This window comes from Podarcis raffonei, chromosome 8, assembly GCF_027172205.1.
Source record: "Podarcis raffonei isolate rPodRaf1 chromosome 8, rPodRaf1.pri, whole genome shotgun sequence".
NCBI lineage: Eukaryota > Metazoa > Chordata > Lepidosauria > Squamata > Lacertidae > Podarcis > Podarcis raffonei.
This window is the reverse complement of record NC_070609.1, coordinates 23,288,734-23,316,159: the sequence shown is the minus strand read 5'-3', so window position 1 is coordinate 23,316,159 and position 27,426 is coordinate 23,288,734. Positions and strand designations below refer to the sequence as shown.

General features: G+C 42.7%; 1 protein-coding gene across 10 annotated transcripts in view; it reads left to right on the top strand.

Annotated features, from left to right (window-relative positions):
* Positions 1-27,426, top strand: part of PTPRU (protein tyrosine phosphatase receptor type U) — a 372,040-nt gene that overhangs the window by 314,858 nt on the left and 29,756 nt on the right. For 3 of the 10 annotated variants that reach the window (XM_053398507.1, XM_053398508.1, XM_053398509.1), the window contains 6 exons: positions 2,645-2,681; positions 5,293-5,630; positions 12,981-13,135; positions 18,637-18,772; positions 20,133-20,282; positions 21,322-21,495. In XM_053398507.1, coding sequence (XP_053254482.1) covers positions 2,645-2,681; positions 5,293-5,630; positions 12,981-13,135; positions 18,637-18,772; positions 20,133-20,282; positions 21,322-21,495 — 990 coding nt within the window. Of the gene's footprint in view, positions 1-361; positions 380-2,644; positions 2,682-5,292; positions 5,631-12,980; positions 13,136-18,636; positions 18,773-20,132; positions 20,283-21,318; positions 21,496-27,426 lie in introns of all 10 variants that reach the window. The other 7 variants (XM_053398511.1, XM_053398516.1, XM_053398515.1 and 4 more) reach the window with 4 other exon arrangements.

Here is a 27,426-nt window from a genome sequence, read left to right as displayed (position 1 = left end):
AAAGATGCCAGAATGTTGAAAACACTCAAATCTCAAATGCCACATTCAAAATTGAAATTTGAATTTCAGATTCAAAATTTGGCAAACCAACCAATGGAGAATTTCTGCCAAATTTCTAATATTTGTGAATCTTTATTTCAGCTCTAGACTCTTCATGGCTGTCTAGATTGTTTAAGTGAGGCAAAAGAAACCAGATCCAATCCCAGTGTCCTTTGCTGCTGCTCCTTCTCTGCTCATCTATGTTGCTGTCTAATGTACTCCCTCTACTAAACAGTCTGGTCTTCCTCAGATTGTGTCTCACTAATCTGTCTGTCTCTGATCTCTTTTTCTCTTGAACCTGTGTCCGATTGGGCTTGCTAAGATTCGGATAAACCGAGAAGTAAGTATATGTCGAGTCCCTCTCCTCTATTCCATCTTTCTTCCATTTAGGAGTCCCTTAAATATTTATCCAGGGGTGGAGAATCTGGTTAGGGGCACACAAGGTGGTCCCCTCTACTGTGTGGAACCTTTGCCTCTCCCCCAGATGTTGCCTAACAACAACTCCCATCATCCCTGGCCATTGACTACACTTGCTGGGACTGATGGGAGTTGTCATTCAGCAACATCTACAAGACCAAAGCTTCCCTGCACCTACTTTAACTCACACCGTCTTCAAATATCTGAAGGACTGTCACATGTATTATAATGGGTTGCATGGTGGCACAGATGATGTGGACTTAATCAATGCTTGCTGAGGGCTCATGCTTGAACTGTAAGCATCCAGAGACTATTAGCAGGGAGGGAGCTTTTCCAAGCTGGAGAACATCCCCTTCTGGTTAGATGATTGAACATGGGTGTATATTAGGTCCTTTGCAGAACTGAGGACTTCACATATAAAATGCAAAATGAGAGCGTAGGTGGCCACACAGGGAGCCTCATGTTTAGCTTTCAAGCCAACCTGCTGTGTTATTGGTTACTGGCGCTGTTACATCTTTCTCTGCTCTTTGGGCCACTGCTCCCCCATTAGGAGTTACTAATGCATGCAGTAAGTGGTTTGGATGAATGAAGGTGTTCACAATCATTACTCAGGACCACATGACTTCTGCGAACAGCAAGGCTGCAAACAGGGCTCTTGTGCTGCTCTCAGTTTCTTGCTGCTTGTGGACATTAATCAAGGCTGCCTTCGTGTACAGGGAAGCACTTGTAGGCTGCTATTACCCTCAAGGTGACCCATGCTTAGGCTCAATCCCAGTCTCCTGTGTTTGGCCTTGTGTGCACTGTATGATGGTGCCAGGGGTAGAGGGGGAACACCAGTTATGTTCAGACAACTGGATTGAAGTGAGGGGTAGCTGGGTTCACACATGCAAGCTCCACTTCAGAACCACTCTGTTTTGAGCTGGAAGGTCTGAATGAGGATCTAAGCATGTTCAGGCTAACATGCATATAATCCTCTCCATGTGTTAAGTAACAGCTGTAGCTCAGGTAGAACGTCTGCTTTGCATGCCAAAGGTCCTAAGTTCCATACCTGGCATCTCCAGGTAGGGCTGGGAGAGAACCCTAGTTGACACCCTGGAGAGCCTCTGCCAGTCAGTGTAGACGGTACTAAACTAGATGGACCGGCGGTCTAGCTTAGAATAAGGTGGCTTCCTGTGGTCCTGTGCATGCCTTCATTTCATCAAGAACTGTGCCTTATCAGGGTTCCAGGTGGCAAGGAGAACTATCAATGTGTTCAGCTGTATGTGTTTAGAATCCCCCCTTCAGACCTTCCAGATGCCCATGGGAAACCTGCAAACAGGGCACAAACACAACAGCATACTTTCCCAGCCACTGACACCCAGAGGCAGATTGACTCCTACACTGGAGATAGAACATAGCTATCATGGCTTATAGTCATTGATAGATTTACCCTTCACAAATTTGTATAATCCTCTGTTAAAGCCATCCAAGTTGGTGACCATCACTACCTGTTATGGTACTGAGTCCTTGAGTTTAACTGTACACTGTGGGAAGAAGTGCTTTCTTTTGTCTGTCCTGAATCCTCCAAACACTCCGCTTTCTTCGATAGTCCTGGGTTCCAGTATTACAAGAGAGGGAGAAAAGACCTCTCTCTGTCCACTTTCTCCACATCACCCCTAATACCAGGCCATGTATCTTGCTCTGCCTTACTAGCCTTGTTTGTAAACTTACAGGCCCCAAATGGCACGACCTTTTCTTGAAGAAGAAATGCATCCTTGTTGCCTTAGCAACAGCATCTCACTGCCCATTTGAGGACAGTGAGAGGTCTGTATTTGCCCTCAGTGGCCTCATAGTACTTTAAATGTGTGGTTTGAACGTGGTCTTGGTCCAAAGCATGCAGGATCTGGGCAGGAAACTGGGATGTAGGCACTGTGGAAGGGCTTTAGTGGATATTCTGGTTGAGTGACTTTGCTTTCAGAGGGACCCTGGCTGAGGATCCATTTGGACATCCTCTAACCAACTTTGGAAGTTGTTGGGGCTTTGGTATGCGTGGTGTAAGGGATAGCAAAAGGGGATTGCTTAAGTCAGCTTTAAGAGCAGCAGATCTTGGGACCAATGTTGCTGGTGGCATTCCTTTAGAATGCAGGAAGTATTTCCACCATTCCCTCCCTACCATAGGAATATAACACACTGTCTTATTCCTTCACAGGGTTACCACAGATCCAACCACTTCATAGCCACTCAAGGTAAATCATTCTTATCATCTTCTTCCTCTTTCACATTCTGGTATTCTTGCCCTCCTTGTTCCTGCACCACTTGGGCTTGTTTTGGAGAATAATGATGGCGATGCTAATAATAATAATAATAATAATAATAATAATAATAATAATAATGGTAGTAGTATTTGAGCATGTAAAGTTCTTCTCCAGGGAGAAAACTGCAGGGCAGAAGACCTAAGCCTGTCTCCCACACATGCACACGCACAATGTCCCAAGCACAATCAGAATGGCTCCTTTATCCATGATTGCTGTTAATAAATAATAATAATCACAGGAGATCATTAAAAATGATGGCTCTCCCATGACTTCTTTTTTATTTTTATTTTTTAAATATTTTTTTATTAACAGACCAATCAAATCACATAAAATTCCAAATTACAGAGCCGAATTTTAAATTTTTTGTTGGGGGTACCCATATTTCAAGTTCCAAAAGGGATCCAATCATCTTGTTGCTGCTGCTTTAATGTCCATAGATCTGTCCAAATAATGTTCACAATTCTATCCAATCCTTTCTTGATATTTTCCACATCTCATCTTGTTATTTTCATGTATTTTTCCTTTCTCTTTGTGACCTCTGATAGTCTCCACAAGCGGGTTGAAACAAATTGTAATCCTGTGTGGGTTTCCCCCCATGACATCTTTTTTAATGGTCCTGAGCATGTGGGCAGCAGGGACCCAGAAAAAAGCAACAGTGCAAAACTGAGTGGGGGTTGACATATTCAATCCCTGGACCATCCTTGGTTTAATTATTATGATGATTAATTAAAATGATATCCTGTCTTTCCTCCCAAAGGAGGCCAGGTGCTATGTATATGTGCCCCCCCCAATCTCTCCATCATTGGTGGACTCGTGGGGATTAGCAGATCCTCCTTCATCTTGAAGGTGATGGAGTGTATGGATTCAGCAAGCCCAACACATTAATTTTGCCAATTCTAGATGTTCATTTTATTAAACAATTTAGACCCCAAATATCTGAAAGGGGACACTTTTTTTAAAAAAAAATATTTATTAAAATTTTCAAAGTTAATACAATAAAGATATAAAAATCAAAAAGAAAATGAAAAAATACAAAAAAAACAGAACAAAAAAAAGATACATAAAAATTAAAAACACATTAAGTTCACAGTAATTTACTTTCTTTGACATATTTTCCCGACCTCCTCATACCTCCCCTTTTTGTATTCCAATTCAGATTATTGATTCAGCAAATCCTTAACCATAATTCTTAACCTAATTCCACCTCTCTTCCCCCCCCCTATCCCTCAGAACATTACAGCTGAAAACCTCTTAAATTCCATCCAACATCATTCTAACATTCATGAATTTTACAATATTTCTGTAGATAATCCTTAAATTTCTTCCAATCTTCTTCCGCCGACTCTTCTCCCTGGTCACGGATTCTGCCAGTCATTTCTGCCAATCCCATGTAATCGATCATCTTCAACTGCCATTCTTCCAGAGTGGGCAAATCCTGTGTCTTCCAGTACTTTGCAATAAGTATTCTTGCTGCTGTTGTGGCATACATAAAAAAAGTTCTGTCCTTCTTTGGCACCTGTTGGCCGACTATGCCCAGAAGAAAGGCCTCTGGTTTCTTCAAGAAGGTATATTTAAATACCTTTTTTAGTTCATTATAAATCATTTCCCAGAAAGCCTTAATCCTTGGGCACGTCCACCAAAGGTGAAAGAATGTACCTTCACTTTCCTTACATTTCCAGCATTTATTATCGGGCAAGTGATAAATTTTTGCCAGCTTGACCGGGGTCATGTACCACCTGTATATCATTTTCATGATATTCTCTCTTAAGGCATTACATGCCGTAAATTTCATACCTGTGGTCCACAACTGTTCCCAGTCAGCAAACATAATGTTATGTCCTACATCTTGTGCCCATTTAATCATGGCTGATTTAACCGTCTCGTCCTGAGTATTCCATTTCAGCAGCAAGTTATACATCTTTGACAAAATCTTAGTTTTAGGTTCTAACAGTTCTGTTTCCAATTTTGATTTTTCCACCTGGAAGCCGATTTTTTTGTCCAAATTATATGCCTCCATTATTTGATAGTAATGAAGCCAGTCTTGCACTTTGTTCTTTAGTTTCTCAAAACTCTGCAATTTCAATCTATGACCTTCTTGTTCCAAAATTTCCCAATATTTCGGCCATTTGGTGAAAGGGGACACTTTTGGTAGTCCTCAGAAGTTTGGGATGGAGGTGTCTTGGGAGAGGGCTTCCTCTGTGGCATTCCACTGTGGAATACCCACCCCTCAAAGAGGCATCTGTGACCACCATTGTATCATTCTCCCCATTCATTGAAGACACACCTCTTTACTTGGCTTTTGACAGATGAGACTTATTTTTAAGTTCCTCTACTCCCTGGTGCAGTTTTTCATGTACAGTACATTGTTCCAACTGCTTTTTAATACTGTATTATTGTACTGCTGTAACTCACCCCTGAGATTTTTGTGGTAGAGGGTGGCCAGGAAATACCTGAAACAAATTAATAGCCACCTTATTTCTGCACATGGTGTCCTTTAGCAGTCTCTGTGGTTGTTTTGTTCTCTTCCATCTCAATGCTTCAGGTCCCAAACAGGAGATGATCTATGATTTCTGGCGGATGGTGTGGCAGGAGCACTGTTCTAGCATAGTGATGATAACCAAGCTGGTTGAAGTGGGAAGGGTAAGAGACTCATTGTGTTCTCCTCTCTCCACCCTGCAGTTTCCAGAGGGGTGTGCTTTATTGGCCCTGACCCCTCACCCCACCCTTAGACACACAGATGATGGTCTTATTTTGCTATTGCAGGTCAAGTGCTCCAAATACTGGCCAGATGACTCAGAGATGTATGGCGACATCAAAATTACCCAGGTGAAGTCGGAGACATTGGCGGAATATGTCGTGAGGACGTTCACTCTGGAGAGGGTAAGCTTTTCATTCTTCAAAGCTCAGCACAGTCCTGTCTGTGGAAGCATTGCTCTTAATCAAAAAGCTGGTACATTGGCCATGATCTTCCAGCAGCAACGGGTGGCAGAGATATGTTTCACTGAGGCTTCCGGCCAGGAAGACTGCAGGAGGGCTCCTATAGCAACCACTGAGCATTGAGAAGACCTTGCTATTCTGCCCACCCATACTGGTCCCTGGAGTAATGTGCAATGCTCATGTGCAAAGTCTATGGTTAGGGTGAGGAACCTGTGGCCTTTCAGATGCTGTGGATTCCAACTGCTAAACCCCCACCTTCAGCCTTGCCAATAGTCATGAATGATGGGAGTTGTAGCCACATGACATCTGTGTCTAAAGCAGTCTCCCCAAACCTGTTGCCATCCATGTGTTTGGTACTAGAACTTCCATCAGCCTCAGCCAGCATTGCCAATGATCAGTGCTGATGGTGTCCCAATACCATGCAGGGCTGCAGGTCCCCCAGTTTCTGGCCTACCATATTATTTTGATGGATAGTTTAGGGCTGAGCAAAAACAGACCTTCTGAAATGCTTCATCCTATTTGCAGACCATAAAATTGGAATGGCCCGTTCACTGAATATTCTGGGATGGGAAGGGATTTTCTAACAGTCTGGAGGGGTTTGTTTTAAAAAATCACAACCCATTTTCTTCTTATTTTGGCTATGAATACTGAAATATAAGATACTGATAGTTTGTGCTGGTTGATGAAGGGATCAGTGGGTTAAAAGAAGAGGGAGCAAAATCACTGCTTCCTACAAAATGTTAAACTATCTGTCTGTCTGTCTATATCTATCATCTATCTATCTATATCTATATCTATCTATCATCTATCTATCTATCATCTATCTATCTATCTATCTATCATCTATCATCTATCATCTATCATCTATCTATCTATCTATCTATCTATCTATCTATCTATCTATCATCTATCTATCTATCTATCTATCTATCATCATCTATCTATCTATATCTATCTATCTATCTATCTATCTATCTATCTATCATCTATCTATCTATCTATCTATCAACTATCATCTATCTATCTATCATCTATCTATCATCTATCTATCTATCTATCCTCTTCACAGTTGAGCTTGAAATTCCTCTACTCACAGGCAGGAAAATGGGTGGAGCAATTTGAGTGGAGATGGGAAAAAGAAATTTCCTTCCTTCCTTCCTTCCTTCCTTCCTTCCTTCCTTCCTTCCTTCCTTCCTTCCTTCCTTCTGTTGGCTTACCTCTAGATTTCTACATAGTTAAAAAGCACCATGTTTAGGCTATTAATCCACAAAAGCAAATGGTATTGCCCCCCCCAAAAAAGCAGGGGTGCCAACTTTAGGGGCTGCTGCTGGGTGAGCACTCGCATACTGGGCGGGACACATCATGTGACGACCAGCCCCCTCAATGTGGGAGGCAAGTCGGTGTCCCAAAGATAGGGCTTTCCTGATGTATAAGTTCAGATCCTAAGATTATTGTGCATTGTTGTCCTCACTGATTTGACACACAACATCAATTTCTCTAGCAATCAGTCATAGGCACACTTGTGTACACAACTTTTCTACCCACTCTGTTTTCTTTTCTTTTCTTCTTTTTAAATGCTATTTTGAAGTAGCAAGGAAAGGCATTAGGTACACATCATTCCCCATCATTACACATTCTTACGAAGTGCTGACCTTCTTCCCAGGTCATAGATCAAAGTGCTGATCAGCTTCCTGTGCCCCAGCCTGGTGCCTTCCAGAGATTGTTGGTCTACATCTCCCACCACCCCTGATCATTGGCCATGTTGGCTGAGACTGATGGGACTTATAGTTCAAAACATCTGGATGCACCAGTTTGGGAAATGCTGACATAAAGAATCCAGTTTTTTTAATGGCTCAACAGAGCCATGGTGATGCAAGAACTTGTTCATCACCAAATGGCTTTTTCTCTCTGCCTCTCCCTTTTGCAATCTTCCATTACTCTTTGGCACAATGTTGCTATATTTGGGACACTTGTTTGCAGCTGCAGCTCTGTGATTTTCACTCCCCAAAATGAGAATCGGGGATGTGCATCATATCCTTAGACACTGAGGGTAGAAAGAACCTAGAAGGAAGAGTAGTTTGTTTATTGACTTTGTATCCTGCCCCTCCTTCTGATGGAGCCTGGCACAGCAAACCACAAAAGAGGACCACTTAAAAGAAAAGAAAAGCATCTTTAAGACATTTCAAAACCATTTTTAAAAAATGTACAGTGTTTAGAAACAATCACATACCCTCACAGTTATTAATGTATTAGTTTCTTATGAGCCATCAAATGCCTAGGTAAACAGGAATATTTCAACATTTCTTCTGAAGGTCAATAATGAGGGAGGCAGATGCACCTTGCCAGGAAGGGAATTCCGCAAACAGGGAACCACCACCAAGAAGGCACTGTCACAGGTCAACATCAAGTTGGCTTAAAGACTCCTTGAAAGTCCACTTTCATATTGTGGTGCGTGTGTGATGTGAACAAACACAAATAGGTGGTTTCCTTTGACGAAGAAGATGGAAACATGGTGACATTATCTGGAAATGTTTTCTTTGAGGAAGAAAATTGTAACCTGGGCCTGGAGATGCTGCTACTTGATGCATCTTCCTTTATATATGCTGTGTTGTGTACAGTTTTGACTTTAGGATGCAAGGTGTTAAAATCTGGAACTGGATTTCAGGGGAATGGGAGCAAAGTTACTGGAATGTTTCAGGGTGGACTTCCCTTTTAAATTATTTCTTTCTGTTTTCTGCTGCCACCATCATGGCAGCCAGCTGCTTTTTCTGGCAGTGAAAAGAGTGTCTTGTAGTTAGTTAGTTAGTTAGGTAGGTAGGTAGGTTAGTTAGTTAGTTTTTTGAGATCTAAAGCCACAGAGCCACAAAGAACCTTAGGGAGTTCATGATTCACTTCATCTTGTTATGCTGTGTTCCAAATTCAGGATTTTCTTATTCATAAGAATATTTATAAGGTGGCAACTAATAAAAAAAGTACCAAGGTAGTGCACAATGAAGTCAGGAAAACATATTAGAGCTATAAAATCATAACATTATAAAACCACAAAGAACAGAACAAATGGCCAACACTGAATCAAATAATTCTTTAAAAACACTTGGCAAAGGAAGTACCTTCCCGGAAGGTGGGAACCGTCCTGAAATTACCTTGTAATTCAGAGTACGCACAGAACCAGTGCACACATCTAGCCATTTCCTAGCCTGGGAGACTTTTGTCTGTTTTCAGTCTTCTCTTTTGGATCCAAAACCCTCTGCTCACCTTGGCATCCCCCTCTGGCCAACCACTCTTGGTGCTCAGAATTCCTCCATCTGAATCTTCCTTGTTTATACGCACTCTTTAGGTACTCCATTGAAGGATGTTCTCTCAGTAAATAGTGCCGCAGAACAGGCCTTTATTTACGTGGTCATTCTTGATGGTTTAATTTCAGGCTAAGCGCCATGTAATTGCACAGGGAATGGACAATTATTTCTGTCTTCTAGACAGGAGCTGAAAGCTTCGTGGCAATTATTGAGCAGTTCTACTGTATCTCGAGACAGCCGCAACTGTAATTCACCCCCCTCGCCCTGTAATCTAGAGGAATGTTAAATCACAACCTTGTTACAAGTAAAGTACCCGAGTTCCATCGGGATCTGGTTGCCTTGTGATCGTTCCAAGGCATTCGCCGCAGCTCCAGTTTCAGGGAGAAGGACCACTTAATCAGTGGCCTGGGATTTCTCCATCAAAAAAGAGGACGGAACCTCCGAGCCAGTGTATTAAATCGTGATACCAGCTCAGCCAAGCTTAACAAAGATGCAATATCAGACTATGATGAGTGATTTAGGGTGAAAGGAGATGTAGCCTCAAAAGGAGAGAGGACAGCATGACCTCCAGTCATGGGGTAATCCTGTGAATATGGGATAGATTAATCTGTCAATGTTGGTTTCTCTACGTTTCTCATTTTTTCAAAGCATAAGTTCAGTTCGCAATGTTTGCACATCAGACTGCAGTTATTATTATTATAATATATTATTATTATAACACTGGTCTTGAAAGACCTACACTGGCTCCCAGTACATTTCCGAGCACAATTCAAAGTGTTGGTGCTGACCTTTAAGGCCCTAAACAGCCTCGGTCCAGTATACCTGAAGGAGTGTCTCCACCCCCATCATTCTATCCGGACACTGAGGTCCAGCGCCGAGAGCTTTCTGGTGGTTCCCTCACTGTGAGAAGCCAAGTTACAGGGAACCAGGTAGAAGGCCTTCTCAGTAGTGGCACCCGCCCTGTGGAACACCCTCCCACCAGATGTCAAAGAGAAAAATAACTACCAAACTTTTAGAAGACATCTGAAGGCAGCCCTGTTTAGGGAAGCTTTTAATGTTTAATAGGTTAGTGTATTTTAGTGTTTCATTGGAAGCTGCCCAGAGTGGCTGGGGAAACCCAGCCAGATGGGCGGGGTATAAATAATAATAATAATAATAATAATAATAATAATAATAATAATAATAATTTGCTTGTTAAAACGATCTCACTTCATCAGTCTTTTAGCGCTCGTTGTTCCTACTTTTGCATGCCGTTTTGCCCAGTCTACACATTTCTGAAAAGCGATTCCTCCCTAGCAATCTTTGCATGTTATTTCCACTGATATAGGTATTTTTGTATGCGGTGTACACATGCAACATTTCTTGGGCTGGAGAACTGCATCACAAAGATTCAGAGAAGTATCCATTCTGAAGGATAGACGCATTTCAGTCTGCTTGTTTGTGGGGGAGGAAAGTGTGACTTAAGGGGGGTTTGCATGAAAATTTTGAACTGAATCAAAGCTTCCTGGTTCTGCTGGGAGGGCAGCAACATGGGAAATACACAAACCTTTTCTGAGATGAATCTGCCAAAGTGAAGTCGTGGCACCTGGGTGGGAATTTTGATCAGGCAGCAATCCTGCCGTTAGAGCTGCTTCATGTCAGAAACCACTGTGTTTATGCTCTTATCTCATGCTGCCTGTAATCATGAGCAAAATCTAGCACCTGTAATTGCTTTCCACTTGGCATCATGCCACACTGAAATCTAGAGAATTCCCAACAGCTTCTCCTACATCAATACTTAGATGTTCTGGGTACGTAGCAAGAGTTCTGGTAAATACAAGAGGTCCCCATCGGTGTTGGCTGTTGAAGATGCACCTGCTTAGACAAGTATTCCCCTGAACTTGAACTTTCCTGATTTGATTGTTTAAATTGCTCTTCAAATTGGTTTAACTGTTACGCTTTTTAACAGGATTGCTTTGTTGTGATTTTTTAAATTACGGATGTTCTTAACATGTTGATGGAATTGTTTTGTTTTAGTTATGTATGAATCACATCATTTCTTATTAACTTGTAAGCAGCCTAGAAACCACTCAGGTGTGTAAGCAGTATATTAATGAATGAATTAGGGTTAGGGTTAGGGTTAGGGTTATTTTTCGCACCATAACACTCACTTTTTTCCTCCTAGAAAGTAAGGGGAAATGTCTGTGCGTGTTATGGAGCGAATGTCTGCGGGTGGCGGGGGGGGGATCTGCTGCAGTCATGAGCAGAGGATCCATGGTTCCCCTTCCTTCCCTCCTCCGTGGTTACAAAGCATGGATCCACATGGATCCTCAGGATTTTTGCATTGGGCTACTCCAAACTCACTGTCAGATCACATGTCTGTGGCCACAGCATGAACCACAAAAATCATATATCCACTATTTCGTTTAGAATATTTTTTTTCTTGTTTTCCTCCTCTAAAAACTATGTGCGTGTTATGGTCTGGTGCGTGTTATCGAGCGAAAAATAGGGTAATATTAGGTGAGCATCCAAGGTCAACTTAATTTTGAGTGTGATAGCTGCTTGTTGCAGTGGTTAACATCTTTCATGGTGAACTTTATTATTTCCTCCAATTTTGAGAAAATGCAAATTCCAAGCTGCTGGATCCTGTTCAATAACCTTCTGTTTAATTACAAAAAAAAAAATCCCTCTATAATTGAGGAACCCTTTTTCCTTACGTGTTCATAAACTGTAATGAAGTCATGCTTCTGCAGCAAACCATATATAAATGGTGTGTCATGTTTGGAATTTGTTTTAAAGGGTTAGAGTTTAATATTTATTTTACCTACTTATTTATTTCATTTATATGGAAGAGCTCAAGACCGTTTACATGCTTGGTCCCTCCTCATTTTGTCCTCACAACAATCCTGTGAGGTAGCTTAGGTTGAGAGAAAGTGATTTTCGCTGGTCACCCAGTGAAATTCATGGCTGAGTGGGGATTTGAACCCTAGTTCTAGTTCACCACTCTAGTCATTGTACCACACTGCCACTTTTCTAACAACAAAGTTGAGCTCAGAGCAGCTAATAATGATAATAATAAACCTTGGCAAAAAAATAATAATCAATATAATCAAACAAACAAACAAACAAACAAACAAACAAACACCATGGTAAATAAGCAAAGCAAGAACAAACAACTCAAGGAACAATGCAGTTCAACGAAAACCCATAATCATGTTAAAAATAGTGATTCCTAATGGTTAATTAGAGGTGGAATTGGGTGACCTGCCCTCAAAAGATGTGCTCACCCCATATTGCTGTTGTGATTTTATGTGATATTGGCTGGTCTTATTGATCAGGATATTTTTATTGCGGCCCACTTTGAGATTTATTTTTAAATGAAGAGCAGGCTATAAATTTCTCTAAGGAATAATGTAATGCATTGATAGCACTTTTAAACACAAGGCCAGGCAGTTGGGGACTGCTGGGAATGCACCAAAAGAATTGGGATGATGAGAATTTTGGAAGCACCTTTGGTGTTAACCTCCACCTTCCTGGGGAAACATCCAGTGCCCGATTTACATATAAGCTAAACAAGCTATAGCTTAGGGCCCCACTCTCTTGGGGCCCCCCAAAAAAAATCAAAGGAAAAAAACCCTGGATGTACATTTCCAAAATATAAGATAAAAAACAAATAAAATAAAGCCTACATACAGCAACAGTGTTTGTGTTGTGTAGGCTCCTATGATGTAAGTAATGGGTCCCGCCTGCTAGCCTGCTCCCTAAAATATCACTGGTTTGCTCATTTCTGTATATAGGGTGCCTACATTCTGCATGGACTGGTTGCATAAATTGCCATATAGCATATATTCAACACAAAAAACAGTGACAATTTGTTGTTGACAAATGACAGCTGGACATATAAAGGGCCCCATGACCTTCGGTAGCTTAGGGCCTCATCAAACCTAAATTCGGCCCTGGAAACATCTGTAGGGATAACCCTTCTTTCTCTCTCCCTACCCTCACCTCCTCCTTACAGAGGGGCTACTCAGCGAGGCATGAAGTAAAGCAGTTCCACTTCACATCATGGCCAGAACATGGGGTGCCTTACCATGCAACCGGGCTCCTGGCATTCATCCGCAGAGTGAAGGCCTCCACGCCTCCCGATGCAGGACCCATCGTTATTCATTGCAGGTAAGTTCAAGACTAGGGATGCAAGAAGGCATCATTCTCCATATCACACGCAAGACTGTTTCTCTTCCTCTGGTGGTTCATCTTCTGCCCTAAACCACATTGTTCATATTGATGTCCACTGTGGCAAATGTGCATGCCTTATGTCATTTTACATACTTAATTGCATAAATTGCATGAAATATACAGTGGTACCTCGGGTTACAGATGCTTCAGGTTACAGACTCCGTTAACCCAGAAATAGTACCTCGGGTTAAGAACTTTGTTTCAGGATGAGAACATAAATTGTGCAGCAGCGGCGCTGCGGCAGCGTGAGGCCCCATTAGCTAAAGTGGTGCTTCAGGTTAAGAACAGTTTCAGGTTAAGAACAGACCTCCAGAACGAATTAAGTTCTTAACCAGAGGTACCACTGTATTGCCATTATGTTAATCCACCCAATTCATTTCAATTTAAAGGAAACACAATGGGATGGGAAGCCATAATCAATTCCGTATTGTTTGTGGACTGAAAGCAATAACAGCAAGTACTGATGGTATTCACTGGATTGATTTTTGCTCTGGACATGGAAGGAATAAGCATTTCCCTCATCCGTTGCTGTTTTTTGTTGGAATTCCCCAACGTCCCTGATCAAGACAATTAGGAGCAACCATTAGTTTTTGCCTAACGCACATAGAGCCTTTTGTAATATAACTTGTAAAAATATACATTATGTTCAATAATGAGAGCATAAGGAGAGAATAATGATCCTTGTGATGAATAGGGTCCTCAGCTCATGGTTGAAAAAAGTCAGCGAAGAATTGGGGCATTATCTGCAAATTAGTAGTAAGGAGATATCACAGAAAATGATGACTTTTGTCTTGGAAGCAGTGAAATGTCATCACAATTAAAAGAATGCCCAGCTGTGTGATTCTATGGATAATTGTGGGAGTTTTGATATAGAGTCCTTTGCTTAGATCACATCACCCAGTTTCTGTATCATACTTTAAAGATCAGTGAAATACAAAATTGGCTTTATTGCTGGGAGTGGTGGTGGAGACAGCTGAGGCAGGTAAAGAAAACCAGTATTTTATGGCTTGGGCTTTGGAGCTTAATGTCCCAGTAATCATTATCGAAAGTTAGCCCAGTCACTGAGGTCCTCCTCTGATGGTCTTCTGCTGCTTCCCTCACTGCAAGAAACAAAGTTACAGGGAACCAGGCAGAGGGCCTTCTTGATACTGGCACCCTCACTGTGGAACACCCTCCCTTCAGGTGTCAAGGAGATAAAGAACTATACAACTAATAGAAGACATCTGAAGCCCTGTATCGGGAAGTTTTTAATGTTTGATGTTTTATTATATTTTATATATTCTGTTAGCTGCCAAGAGTGGCTGGGGAAACCCAACCAGATAGGCAGAGTATTATTATTATTATTATTATTATTATTATTATTATTATTATTTAGGAAGCTGGTCCGCTATTTGTCCACTAGCTCAATATTGCATGTTTTGGACTGGCAGTGGCTTCCCAGTATCTCAGATTGATACTGGTCTTTCCCATCGCATGCTACCTGGCCCCAAATCACAAAGTGACTGGCCCAAAATCACACCCAACGAGCTTCATGGCTAAGTGGGGGATTCAAACCCCAGTCTTCCAGGTCCTAATGTGGCTCTACTCTAACTGCTAGACCACGCTGCCATCCTCACAGTTACATGGCCTGCATGGCTACATTGGCTATTCTGCTGAGACGGTGGAAGACCATGAATGTTGCACTCCTGGTCTTACACCTGCTCTTCTTCTTCTTTTGCTTGCAAAGCAGCCCCATGCTAACACAGAACACAGCAGCAGCGCTGTTCCTCATCGTTCTTTATAACTTCTGCATTCTGTGCTCTTTCTGTGCTAGATAAACAAGAAAGGACTGATGAATGAAAGCTGGGGAATTTCTCCTCATCACCACTTTTCTCCCTCTCTCTCTCTCGTCGATTGCTTCATCAGTATTCATTCATCAGGGACAACCAGTATAATTAGTTTCCCCAGCCTGTAATCATTGATAATCACAGCAAGTGATTCATCTGCCCCAGAAATTAGTATATATACTAAGAAGGTCCAATGGAAAGGAGAAGTGGCTTCCCTTTGCAGCATTTGGAATTTTGCTGGGGCTTGGATGGGTGGATCTTCGTTCAGGAGGAAATCTGTGGGGTCAGCTCTGTGCTACAGGCAAGCTTTCCCTAAGAAACAACAATCTGTCATGAATCTGCTTCTCTTGGCATGTGTGTGAGCGAGCTGGTTTTGTCTAAAGCAGGTCTGTGAAGGGACCTTGGCAGAAACCTTCTGGCTGCCGTTGCAGGAATATATCGATGAATGAGATGTTGGCTGTGTTCATGCATAGTGCTAAACCATAGTTGAACATTATGTCCTCGTATGCTTTCCCTTCCTCTCTCTTCCTCTGGTGCAGCTGTGAAGAAGGTTTGGTTAGGTTTATTGTTTTTATTATTATTATTATTATTATTATTATTATTATTATTAAACTTATACACCGCCTTATACCCAGAGGTCTCAGGGCGGTTCACAACAAAACCACAACATATAAAATCAAACCAAAAGCAGTAACCCAATAACCACCACCCCCCACAAAAAAATAGCCACGTTCTAAAAGGATGTCAATAAGATAAACTAAAGGCCTGGTTAAAAAGGAACGTTTTTGCCTGGTGCCTAAAGGTGTATAATGAAGGTGCCAGGCGAACTTCCCTGGGGAGAGCATTCCATAGACGGGGAGCCACTGCAGAGAAGGCCCGTTCTGTTGGCTGTTTGCAGTTTAGTAGCGCAGAGAGCTTGCTGGGGAGACCATGCATTAAAAAATAAAGGACTCAAAAATAACTTAAGCAAGGTTTTAATAAGAAAAACAAAAACTCCTTTTACACTAAGTACATTAACAACCAAACCAGACCCAACCACCAACCCAACCCCCAGGGTAATGGGAGAGCTAGGTGCTGCTCCGTACATACTACACCCAAATGCTGACACACCTTAATCAAATACAACTCAGCAGCACCTGCTACGTTTCACAGCTGTAAAGCTGGGTCTCGTTATCTTACTCTGGCCCTTGCTCTGGCCCCTTAAAGACATACACATCGGGTGGAACAATGATGAACCTTTACATTTAAAGAAACCATTCAACACGTTCTTGTGTTGCCACCCTCTCAATGGAGGGCCTCTCAATGGAGGAGGAGGCACACAGTTTGTCTTAATCAATCACCTTCAGCTAGTGCTTAATGGACATATCACATCTAGATAATAATAGCAATAGTTAACGATAGATCCTAGCTGAGAGACAATGGTAAACTGTGGTTAGTTGAAAATGGAACCAAATGCCCCCCAGTCTCCGTTTGGAGGAGGAGAGTGGGATGGGGGAGTCTTGTGCAGCTAACACTAATCTGGTTTAGCTGTGCGTACCATTAAAATATGGTTTAACTAATTTAGCACTTCATGTGAACCTGACCTTTGCCCTGCATTTCAGAAACCCCAGGCTACATAGAATTGTGGTTGGCAAATGATCAAGATGAAAACACAATAACAGACCCCACTCTCATGCATTAAAGCCAGCTTTTGACCCATGAATTAAAATGGGGTGAGGATTGAAACCCAGTTGTTTCCTGTACTATTCAACACACTAACCACCATACCACACTGGATCCCAGCACTACTCTCTCTCAAAAACCATAAAAAAGCTACAAAGAAGGGTTGGAAAGCTTGGATAAATTCTATTTGTCTGGCACATTCTTCACTGTTGTTTAAAGAAAAGTAGGTATTGATTAAAAACAAAACAAGACCCACAACATTAAAATATAATCACATCCAAGAACTAAAATACATTTTAAGAAACCCACTTTTCAGGTGGTTAGCCTTGACTCCCCAAAGCCTGCTGTAGCAAATGGGTCTTTCAATAAAAGATGTGCTCAGGCTTGGACTTGGTTGAGTTTCCAAAGGCCAAGACTTCTATAACGGGGAGACAGCCATCAAAAATTCATCTTTGCCTTTAGCATTCTAATTCATTGGAGCAGTGAAGGAACATATGGAAGAAGTTAGGCCAGACTTTCCCAACATGTTATATTAGGAACAGAGGAAGACACCTCATACTGAGCCAAACACATTGGTCCGTCAGGCTTCCTCAACCTCGGCCCTCCAGATGTTTTTGGCCTACAACTCCCATGATCCCTATCTAGCAGGACCAGTGGTCAGGGATGATGGGAATTGTAGTCTCAAAACATCTGGAGGGCTGAGGTTGAGGAAGCCTGAGTCTACATTGACTGGCAGCAAGTCTCCAGGGTTTCAGATTGGGAATATCTCCCACCCCTACCAGAAGATGTTGGGAACTGGGTGTGGGACTTTCTGTATACTCTATCATAGAGCTGCTCGCCTTCCCTGTTATTTGCTTGGGCAATTTATTTGCCACTTACATTTCAGCAAGTTTACAGCATAGATTAACACATCAGAAATAAAAAGTACAAAAAAAAAAGACCAGCAAATTTCCACATTCTGGAAGGCACAGTCAACAACTAAATGGAGCATCCTCTTTAGCATAAAAATAAACATTACACAGAAAAATCAGCTGCAAAATTACAAGGAAAATTCCAGATAGCGAAACACAGCAGACAGCTAAACAATATATCCTCAGAATATCAGGAAATAGAATATTACAAATGAAAATCAGCTAAGAAGTATGAATTCCACATTTTTAAATGACATGATTGACAATCAGGTAAAGTAAAAATCAGCTCACTGTTCCCACTCCTCAATATGCTACATCAATTGTACAATCAAACAGACCAATCCAACTGAATTCCCAACCCCTTATATAGCAATAAACAAAACTTATTCTAAATGCAGCTAAAAAATACATCCCAGTCAGTCTCACTCAAGTATACCTGTAACATGATCAACACACATGAAACACATTAACACTATAAATCAGTGGTTCCCAAAACGGTTGGTGGAATTGTCAGGGGTGGGGTGGGGTGCTGGAGGTGTAAATGACTACCAGATAGTGAAAAGCTGGTGTCACTGGATCAAGTTTATCAATTTTGTTGAATTAATTAAACTAAATAGTTTTAATTGGATTTTGAATAAATGTGAAATCCATTGTTCCTGTTTTGAATGTTGTTTTGAATATCTTTCTTTCCTGTTTTGAATATCTTTTTTGTGTGAGTAATGCTCTTTAAAGGGTATGGTAGCGGGCACTGGGGAAGAAGTTATGGAACCAAGGGTGGGAAGCCTGAAAAAGTTTAGGAACCACATCTCTAAACCAACATACTCAAACTTACTATTCTATCACACAGCCAAGTCACATTGCCCACACTCTGCAACCAACATGGTGACCTCCATCATCCTTGACCATTGGCCAGGCTGGGTGGGGTTGATGGGAGTTCAGAAAAATAGGAAGAGAAGGTACCGGGTTGGAGAAAGCTGTGTTATGCTTAGGCATTTAAGAGTCTACCATCCTCTCCTCCCACATCCACAACCCTCTGCAGTGCCGGCACAGGGAGGACAGGCTGTTACATCGTCTTGGACGTGATGCTGGATATGGCTGAGTGTGAGGGTGTTGTAGACATTTACAACTGTGTGAAGACACTATGCTCACGGAGAATCAACATGATCCAGACCGAGGTGAGATTTGGACATGGGGGTATGGTCCCAGTGGAGACAGGGATGGACTATGGGTTATTGTAACAGCATGTTTAGAATGCAAAGCAGCACCCCATGGATTCATAAAATGACAATCTCCTGGTTTTCATCTGCCTTGCACCAACTTCCTGTTCTGCTAAGGCACCAGTAAGATTGGATCCTCTTCTTTCTTTTGCTGTGTAATTCCCATGTTCTCCTACTGGGGATCCCAAATTATTATCACTCTTCAAGACCTGTCATAATCTGCGTCCCAACAATTCACTGCTATAACATGCTATAACATCCTGTCCATGTTCCGGTGTCACACTAAGTTGTAGTTTAACCAACTATAACCTAGTTATAGCCAACATGGCTTCCTCCAGATGTTGTTGGACTACAACTCCCATCATCCATGACCACTAGTCATGCTGGGGCTGATGGGAGGGCAGCACATCGGCTACCACTGGTTTAGTGTGACATGAAAATCCTTAGGCCTCAAGTTCCCTTGTTTCAAACAAACCAAAGCTAACATTAGTGTGCCGCTTCAGGCAAAATGGCAAACCTATAGTTTAGCAAGTGAAAGGGACCCAGCCCTATTTGTTGGAGTTCAGTCCAGCTTTAAGGATGCTTTAAGACACCTCAAAAAATATTGTGGTGTAGTAGCATATAAATATAAGGGCTGTGCACTGTCCATCTTACATCCACTCTATGGCCCTGATCCATGGCTCCCCAATCAGGGACACCACCTACCCCACCCTGGATCTGGGTCTGAATTAGTGCAAGGGGGAAGGGGCTAAGGTTTAGGTATGTTCCCCCCCTAAAGCTTGACTTAAACACACACCTGGGAGGAGAAGGAGATGTTGCATTTTCCTCCCATTGTCAATTCTTCAAGGCTTCTCCAAGAAGCTGCTTTTGAAAATGGGTATCCTGCATCACACCAAATCTGTACATAGTGCTCATTTGCAAAATGTAGTAAAGCTGCTTGAAAAGGAGGCTCCTTTACCATGCAGCATCAATGCTATGGTGCTGCTTCAGGGATGGGCCTCAGACATGAAGGAGCACCAGGTGGCGGACTCCCACCTTCTCCTGGGAAAATGCAGCCAGTGGTCAGGGTATTCACAGGGTTTTCCTGCCCAATGCCTGCCTCTCATTTCTATCCGATGCCCTGACAGCCACAGATTGCTCCTGGCCATCCAAGCCAACCAGTCACAGTCCATGCCTGTCTGCACTTGACTCATCTGATGCTTAACACCCTCCTAATATTCCTGATTTGGCTGAGGCCTTGGACCTCAGAAGAATCTGGTGAATTATTTCAATTGCATAAATCAATAACCATTTAAACTTTCATTCCCTTCTCCTGAAGGAGCAATATGTCTTCATCCACGATGCCATCTTGGAAGCCTGCCTGTGTGGAGAGACCAGTATCCCTGTCAGTGAATTCAGGCCCACATACAAAGAGATGGTCAGGATAGATCCTCAGAGCAACTCGTCACAGCTGCGGGAGGAGTTCCAGGTGAGTCCATGAAAGCTGAAGGCTTCTTTGAACCAAAGAGACTTTCTTCAAGCGCACATTTATGATGAGCCTTTGGACCCAGGATTGCCAAAAGCAAGAGCCCAGTATAGCCTAGGCATGCATCTTTTGTGATAACCAGGAACACAGAGCTGGAAGAGACCGTTGGGGTGTTCTAGTCCAACCCCCTGAAGTGTAGGAATCCTTTGCTCAAACTGGGCCTTGAAAACCACCACCCTGAGAGTAAGAATCTTTAGTTGAGGATGTCACCTTATTTCCAGGCAAGGACACAGAACCATGTTACTAGCAAATGTTCAAAGCTTTTCCCAGAGTGGAGGTGCCAGGATCGGACAAAAGCTTTCACTTCTTGAATTTCTGCTTGCCATGCAGTTGTTGAAGGCGTAGGCGTAGCTCCTGCCAGCATAGCAGTTCGAAAGCATGCTAGTGCAAGTAGATAAATAGGTACCGCTGTGGCGGGAAGGTAAACAACTTTTCCGTATGCTCTGGTTTCTGTAAAGGTGTTCTGTCATGCCAGAAGCAGTTTAGTCATGTTATGTATTCAGGCCACATGACCCGAAAAGCTGTCTGTGGACAAATGCCGGCTCCCTCGGCCTGAAAAGCGAGATGAGCACCGCAACCCCATAGTTGCCTTTGACTGGAGTTAAATGTCCAGGGGTCCTTTACCTTTACCTGAAGGTGTAGGAGTTTAGGAAGGAAAAAGAGAAAAATGACAATTCTGTTTTTGGGAGGCTGGATGGAGGATGGAGAGGGGGGTGGGTGGATGTGGGTGTGTTTAAAATTAGCCAAAAGTACAAAGGTAGAATTTGCATTCATTGCTCCACCCACTTTTGCCTCTATTCCTGCCGACCATTGTCACGTGAGCCCCCCAGAATGTTGACAAGAAGGGAGTGCAGCCCTGGGGCTAAACAATGTTCCCCACTCCTGATATAAAAGAAGGGTGCCTATTTATTGTGCCTGTTAAATTTCTCCTGACTCTGAGATTATGAAATGCTGCCTGACCTGGTTTCCTTGTGTCCAGCAGACTCTGAATTCTGTAACACCCCACCTGGATGTGGAGGAGTGCAGCATCGCCCTTCTGCCGCGCAACCGGGAGAAGAATCGCAGTATGGACGTGCTGCCTCCAGACCGGTGCCTCCCCTTCTTGATCTCCATGGACGGAGACAGCAACAACTACATCAACGCGGCCTTAACAGATGTAAGTGCATTGCCGGGGTGTTATGGGTGGGGAGTGGAAATGGAGGAGGCCAAGCCCCTCTCTATCCTGCACCTGATAAGGTTCAAGCTGCCACATTCAGGCTCCAAAGCCATTGAATGGGAACGTGGAATCAGGACCTGCCTTTCAAAGACTGAAAAGAAATTTGAAAATGCAAAGTTTTCTAAGTAAGCAACTAGATAAAGGTCTAGATATATTTTCAGAAAATGCATAGTTGTTGTCTCATCCAGGCTATAATTAAAATGAGTTATATTTTAATCAGCCTTTGGTTGATTCATATTTTGCGCTTTGAATTGTGTTTGGGAGGGGTATTGTTTCGTTTTGTTTCTGTTCTAACTATTTATTTGTGCTTTTATACTGTATTTTTATATTGTGAACTACTCTGAGATCTTTGGATGAAGGGTGGTATTATAATAGAATAACACAACATAACAACATAACATAACATAACATAACATAACATAGCATAACATAACAACGTATTTACAGCAGAGATGAAATGAAAGTTTTTCATTCAAAATGGCAGCTGCGATGAAGTGGAAACTGTCCCCTGCAAATTTGAGGGGACTAGAAAAATTCTAGAATTTATTTGGAGCTAGGAGCTTTTCCAGAGGTGCCTGGCGTGCTCTGGTCCATGGGGTCATGAAGAGTCGGACACGACTAAACAACTAAACAACAACAGGAGCTTTTCCAGACGAGTAGCTGCTTCCTGCTCGCTCTCTCTCTCTTTTTCAAATGTGGTTTGGAACTCCTCCAACAATGCCTCCCATAATAACTCACTATGATTATAATTTAGTGTCTAATATACTGTTTTTTCTTGTTGTGAACTGAAACCTATTCAGCATGCACCCGTATTTCCCAGGAAGGATATACGCTCCTTTACAGCCTGTAGATTGATTTGGAATCAAACATCCTCTAATCAAAAGGGGTATAACTCAGTGGCAGAGCAAGTGCTTTGCACGCACAAGTTCTCAGCTACAATCCTCGGCATCTCCGAGAGCTGAGAGATACTCTTAGCATCAGTGCCAGTCACTCTAGACAATGCTGAGCTAGATGGAACGGTGGTCAGACTTGATATAAGGCTATGCTCTTTAGAGAGTTTTGGCTAAACATTAGGAAGAACTTGCTGATGGCTCCATCTGTCTGAGAATATAACAGAAGCCGGTACAAAGACATTAAACACTGGTCACTTAAATGGCTGGGACACCGTATTTTCTTCTACTTTTGGAGCACTGATCAGAGAGGGGCTGTAGCTTTGCATATGAAATGACCCAGGTTCAGTCTCTGCCATCTTCTCCAGTTAACAGGATCAGGTAGACCTTTATTTCTCGCAAGAGCTTCTGTCAGTCGGAATTGACAACACTTGCTTAGATGGATGGATAGTCTGGTAATGGGCAGCTGCCTATGATCTTCTCTGCTCTTCCTAGACATTTCTGTGCTGTGTGATTTGATTTTTCAGTTTCAGTTCTTTTGGCTCACTTTGTCTTTTCACCTGTTCTTTAAAAAGAGACACAAAGCACATTCTACTCTCTCTCTCTCTCTCTCTCTCTCTCTCTCTCTCTCTCTCTCTCTCCAAGAGAAGACAGTGATGTAAATTCAGCAACCACTCCTTGAACAATTCTACCTCTCTCTTCTCTCCTCCCCCGCGGTCCCTTTTTCTTTCCAAGCCAGGGGAAATAAAATCCATTATGCATAGAAGTTTCTTTGCGAGTGCACGGGCTGAACTGACACGCCGTGTTATTGTAAATATGTCTAACAAAGAGCAGGGAGAAGAGGGAGTCAGGAGCATCCAAGCTGAACACTGCCACTGGGCTCCCGTCTCAGGAGCGTGCCGCAAAACCGAGACTTAAGTGGTAGCGAGGCAGAGGGAGCAGATAAGCTTTTCATTCGCTCCCACCACACAGATGTCGGGATTGGGGGGGAGTGGTGTTGGTCCACATTTTAATTCCCATCTCCATAACTGCGCTTCCAGGAGCAACGTGCAAAAGAGAAGATCCGTTATCCTTTGAAATTCACACATCTATGAATTTTGCAATGCAGTTTTGTGTGAGAGAAAAAACATAGATTAGGGAAAAGTGCACATTTGTATGAGCACATGAACATGCATTCTGGGTGCAGAAAATTGCTTGCAGAAATGTGCATGTTGGGCAAAATTTCGCACAAGCCTCTGCCTTTTAGGATATATTCACATTAAAAATGCATATGAATTTTCACACAGACTCTTTCTTTAAAAAAATTAAAAATCACAAACTGATGAGGAAATGTGGAGAAACTAAGTGAACTTAGAACTTGAAAAGTGGGGAAATGAGAGAATTAGAAATGGACAGATAGCATAGGTTAAACAAGTGGGCATGGGAATCAACCCAGCTCAGTCTGCCCATGGTTTGGCTGTACTCCACTGGCTTCACCCCCAATTTCCATATGCCTAACAGGAAGTCCATAATATATGTACATCAGCAACCCCCAAGGTCAGGGACTTCAGTCAGCCAGGGTTTCCAGCTCTGTGGACTGCCTGTGTATGTTCTGTGCTCTCAGCTCCTGATTATTCATGTATTTCTATCCCTGCTTTTCCCAAGTTGGGTTTCAAGGTGGCTCAGAATTTCCCCCAAAAAACATCGTTTGAAATAAAAAGAAACTAGTTGAAAACAATTGATAAACTCCAATGAAACACATTCAAGACCAGCATTAAAATACCAATTGCCTTGATAGCAGCCTATTTGTCAACATCATCTGCATCTAGTTTTCAAATACAGTGGACCCTCTAGTTATGTAACCCTCTGGATACTTAACTTTTGGGTTACAAACGCGGCAACCTTGGAAGTGTATACTTCCAGGTTTCGCCCCGTGCGCATGTGCAGAAGTGCTCTGTGCACTTTGTGCATGCACAGAAGTGCTCAATCGCGCCACGTGCATGCCCAGAAGCGGCGCCTCTACCTGCAGAACTTTCGGGTTGTGGATGGACCCCCAGAACGAATTTAATTCGTATCCGGAGGATCCACTGTAAAGGCCTTTCTGAATAGGAAAGTCTTAGCTTGATGGGGGAAAGATAATCCAGATAGATCTCTCTCAGGGCCAGACTACATGTCATACTGTTCATATAGTTTTTAATGCAGACAAAAAGATAGTAAGTTCATTGGAAGTTGGAGTCTGCTGTCTTGTAGGACTCCATAGATTCATATTCTTTCCCTGGGGATACTATAGTAATGTACATGTGTGTGGTTGGATTGATTTTTTGAGTATTTGATAACACCAACTTAAAGGGTTTTTAAGGACTCAGCTATACAGCTGCAAATAAAAAAGTTTAAGTGTGTTGTAAAGTGCAATATACAAGTGTGACACTAGATGGCGACAGAGAGCTATGGCAAATTCAATATATTTTTCAAAACATTTTTTAAAAACAGCATTTTCAAAGAGTTTTTTTATGTGTGTGTAGATTCCACCTAGGTGTGCATAGGCAGATAGATATGAAATGTTTAATTAGTTACCAGTATCTGTATCTTAATATCTCAGTTCCTCAAACTATCTTTATATTTACTATACAGAATTTTGAAAATAATAAAAAGTGTTTAAACTAACCACTTTTGTTTTGAAGAAAGAGCCACAGATTGAGGGCCCTGATCTGAAACATACCTGAGGGCCCATATCTGAAACAATCCATGCATTATGGATTGAAGCCTTTCCCCAGTTTTCTGCTGTCAATCACCTCCCTGTCATTGCCCCAGCTCCTATTTCCCCTCTAAGCTGCTGGGTTCCCCCAGATTTCCTTCAGGCTTATAATAGCATAGCTAAGCCAAGACTCCAAAACACTAAAAGCCACTTGTGGACTCAGGGCTGGCCCAAGACATCTTGCTGTCTGAGGCAATAGTGACCCACCCCATTCCAGACATTAAGTGGAATACTGTAACGATTCTTTCTTTGACATTAGCGACGGGATATTTTCTTCCACCATGACTCAAGGAAGCAGGCTGTGGAGTGCTAGACAGACTGCACGGCACCCACAGCTCTGTCCTTGGAATGTCTCATCACCATATCCAGCCCATCAGTATCTACCGCCTGAGGCGACTGCCTCGCTCTGCCTAATGGTAGGGCCGACTTTGTTTGAACCTGTGCTTTTGGCAGGCCTGCTCATGAGATAAAAATGTGCCTGTTCCGGCTTTCAGATCACATCTTCCCATACAATGGAGCCCATTTAGAATGAGCACATTTTTTCACAATCCATATGATATGGCCAGCTGCGGCACTTTATGCAAATGAGTAAAATTCACAATGCTGGTTTTCAGGTAAAAGGGAAAATAAAAGTAGATGGGCTAAATTAATCAGTGACCTGCTTCAATTAGCCAGAGAGGTCAGTTTGGTGGAGGGGAGAAAGCTTTCTGAAAGCCGACAGTGACGTAAAACTTCCAAGGAAATGGAATAATCAAGGGTAAAGGGCTTCCTCTGTAGGTTTGTCTCTTGCCATCAAAGCACGAAAGGATTTGATTAGATCATGATGTGCTATATCCTTATTCACTTTCCAGAATCATCAGGGGCCGCCTTTCAAATCAACCCTTTCTTTTACTTGTGTGCCCTATGGCATTTTTGTAAATAACTTGGGCACAACAGGGAATTGACCATTTGATTCATGGCCACTTTTAACTGGGCACCGTCGTAAATCTAGACCTAGGCCTGGAACAAAAGTTCCAGTCAAACTGTGGCTTCAGGGTTCTTAGGTCTGTACCTCAGGCTCATTTGCTCCATCCTCAGAAGGGCACCCACAGTGCCAGTGCTGCAGTCTTTGCCATTGCCCAATGGTATTGTTGGCAGATTAAAATGGCGGCTTGCCAACAGCATGCCACTGCTACTTAGGAAGTCAGGAATATAGAGGGCAGGTGGATAGATGGGCTCAGAGTCAGCAACTGCTGAGGATCATACGTGCTAGTGCCAGGCTTCTCTTCCTTTTTTCACACACTTCAGTTTCCTCACTTCCTGGATTGTGATAACTATAGTGTATTCTGGTAAGCTAAGATCCCTGCAAATATGCATTTGCTTCCAAAAGAGTCTTGTGGAGCAGAAGTAGGATTTCTCTGGCTGTTTATTCTAAGTCCTCAGGCCGTTGCCCTTGTTTGGAGGACAAAGTAGAATATGGTCTGACCTGGGCCCCTTAAACTAACTTGGGGCCTGAAATGTGGTGGTGGACAGAATTTCATTACCAGAGTTGAAGTAAGATTCAGTAGCCAGGACAGTCATCTTCTTTATAAGGAATGGAATGGAAGTGCCATCTTGGCCTTTTTCGTCAGGCAGCAAAATGTCTTGATTGGCCCTCCTAGAAACCATGCTTTGAATTGAGTTTGCCTTTTCTGAATAGGAGGGAAACTGGTTTGTGGTAAACCATAGTTTCTTCAGTTCACGTGCAACAGTAAACTGTGATTATCGCAAACCAATAAGTGATGGTGGGACAGGGGGGTACATTGGGGGAGGGCATTGGCCCAAGTCCAAATGGACCAAATTTGATTTTGCTGTGAAATTTGAACTGTGCCCAAAGGAAGAAACCAGGGCATCACTGAAAAGTCAGGTGTGAGAGCAACACCTTCCCTTCCCTTCCAACTGGAGGGAAGATGAGATGGGCTAATTTGATCCTGGGGGCACAGGTAGCTGTCTTGTGTTGAGTCTGACCATTGGTCCATCTAGCTTAGTATTGCCTACACTGCTTGGCAGTGGCTCACCAGGATTCCAGACAGAGTTCTTTCCCAGCCCTACAAGGAGATTCCAGGGACTGAACCTAGTTCTTTGTGCATGCAAAGCAGATGCTCTATCTCTGAGCTGTGGCCCTTCTCCTGGGGTTGCCTGTTGAAGGAGAGAGCCCTAATAGCTGACTCTGACTTGCACCAATTAATCACTTAACACCATCAGCTTTCCTGCACAGATCCCACCTCT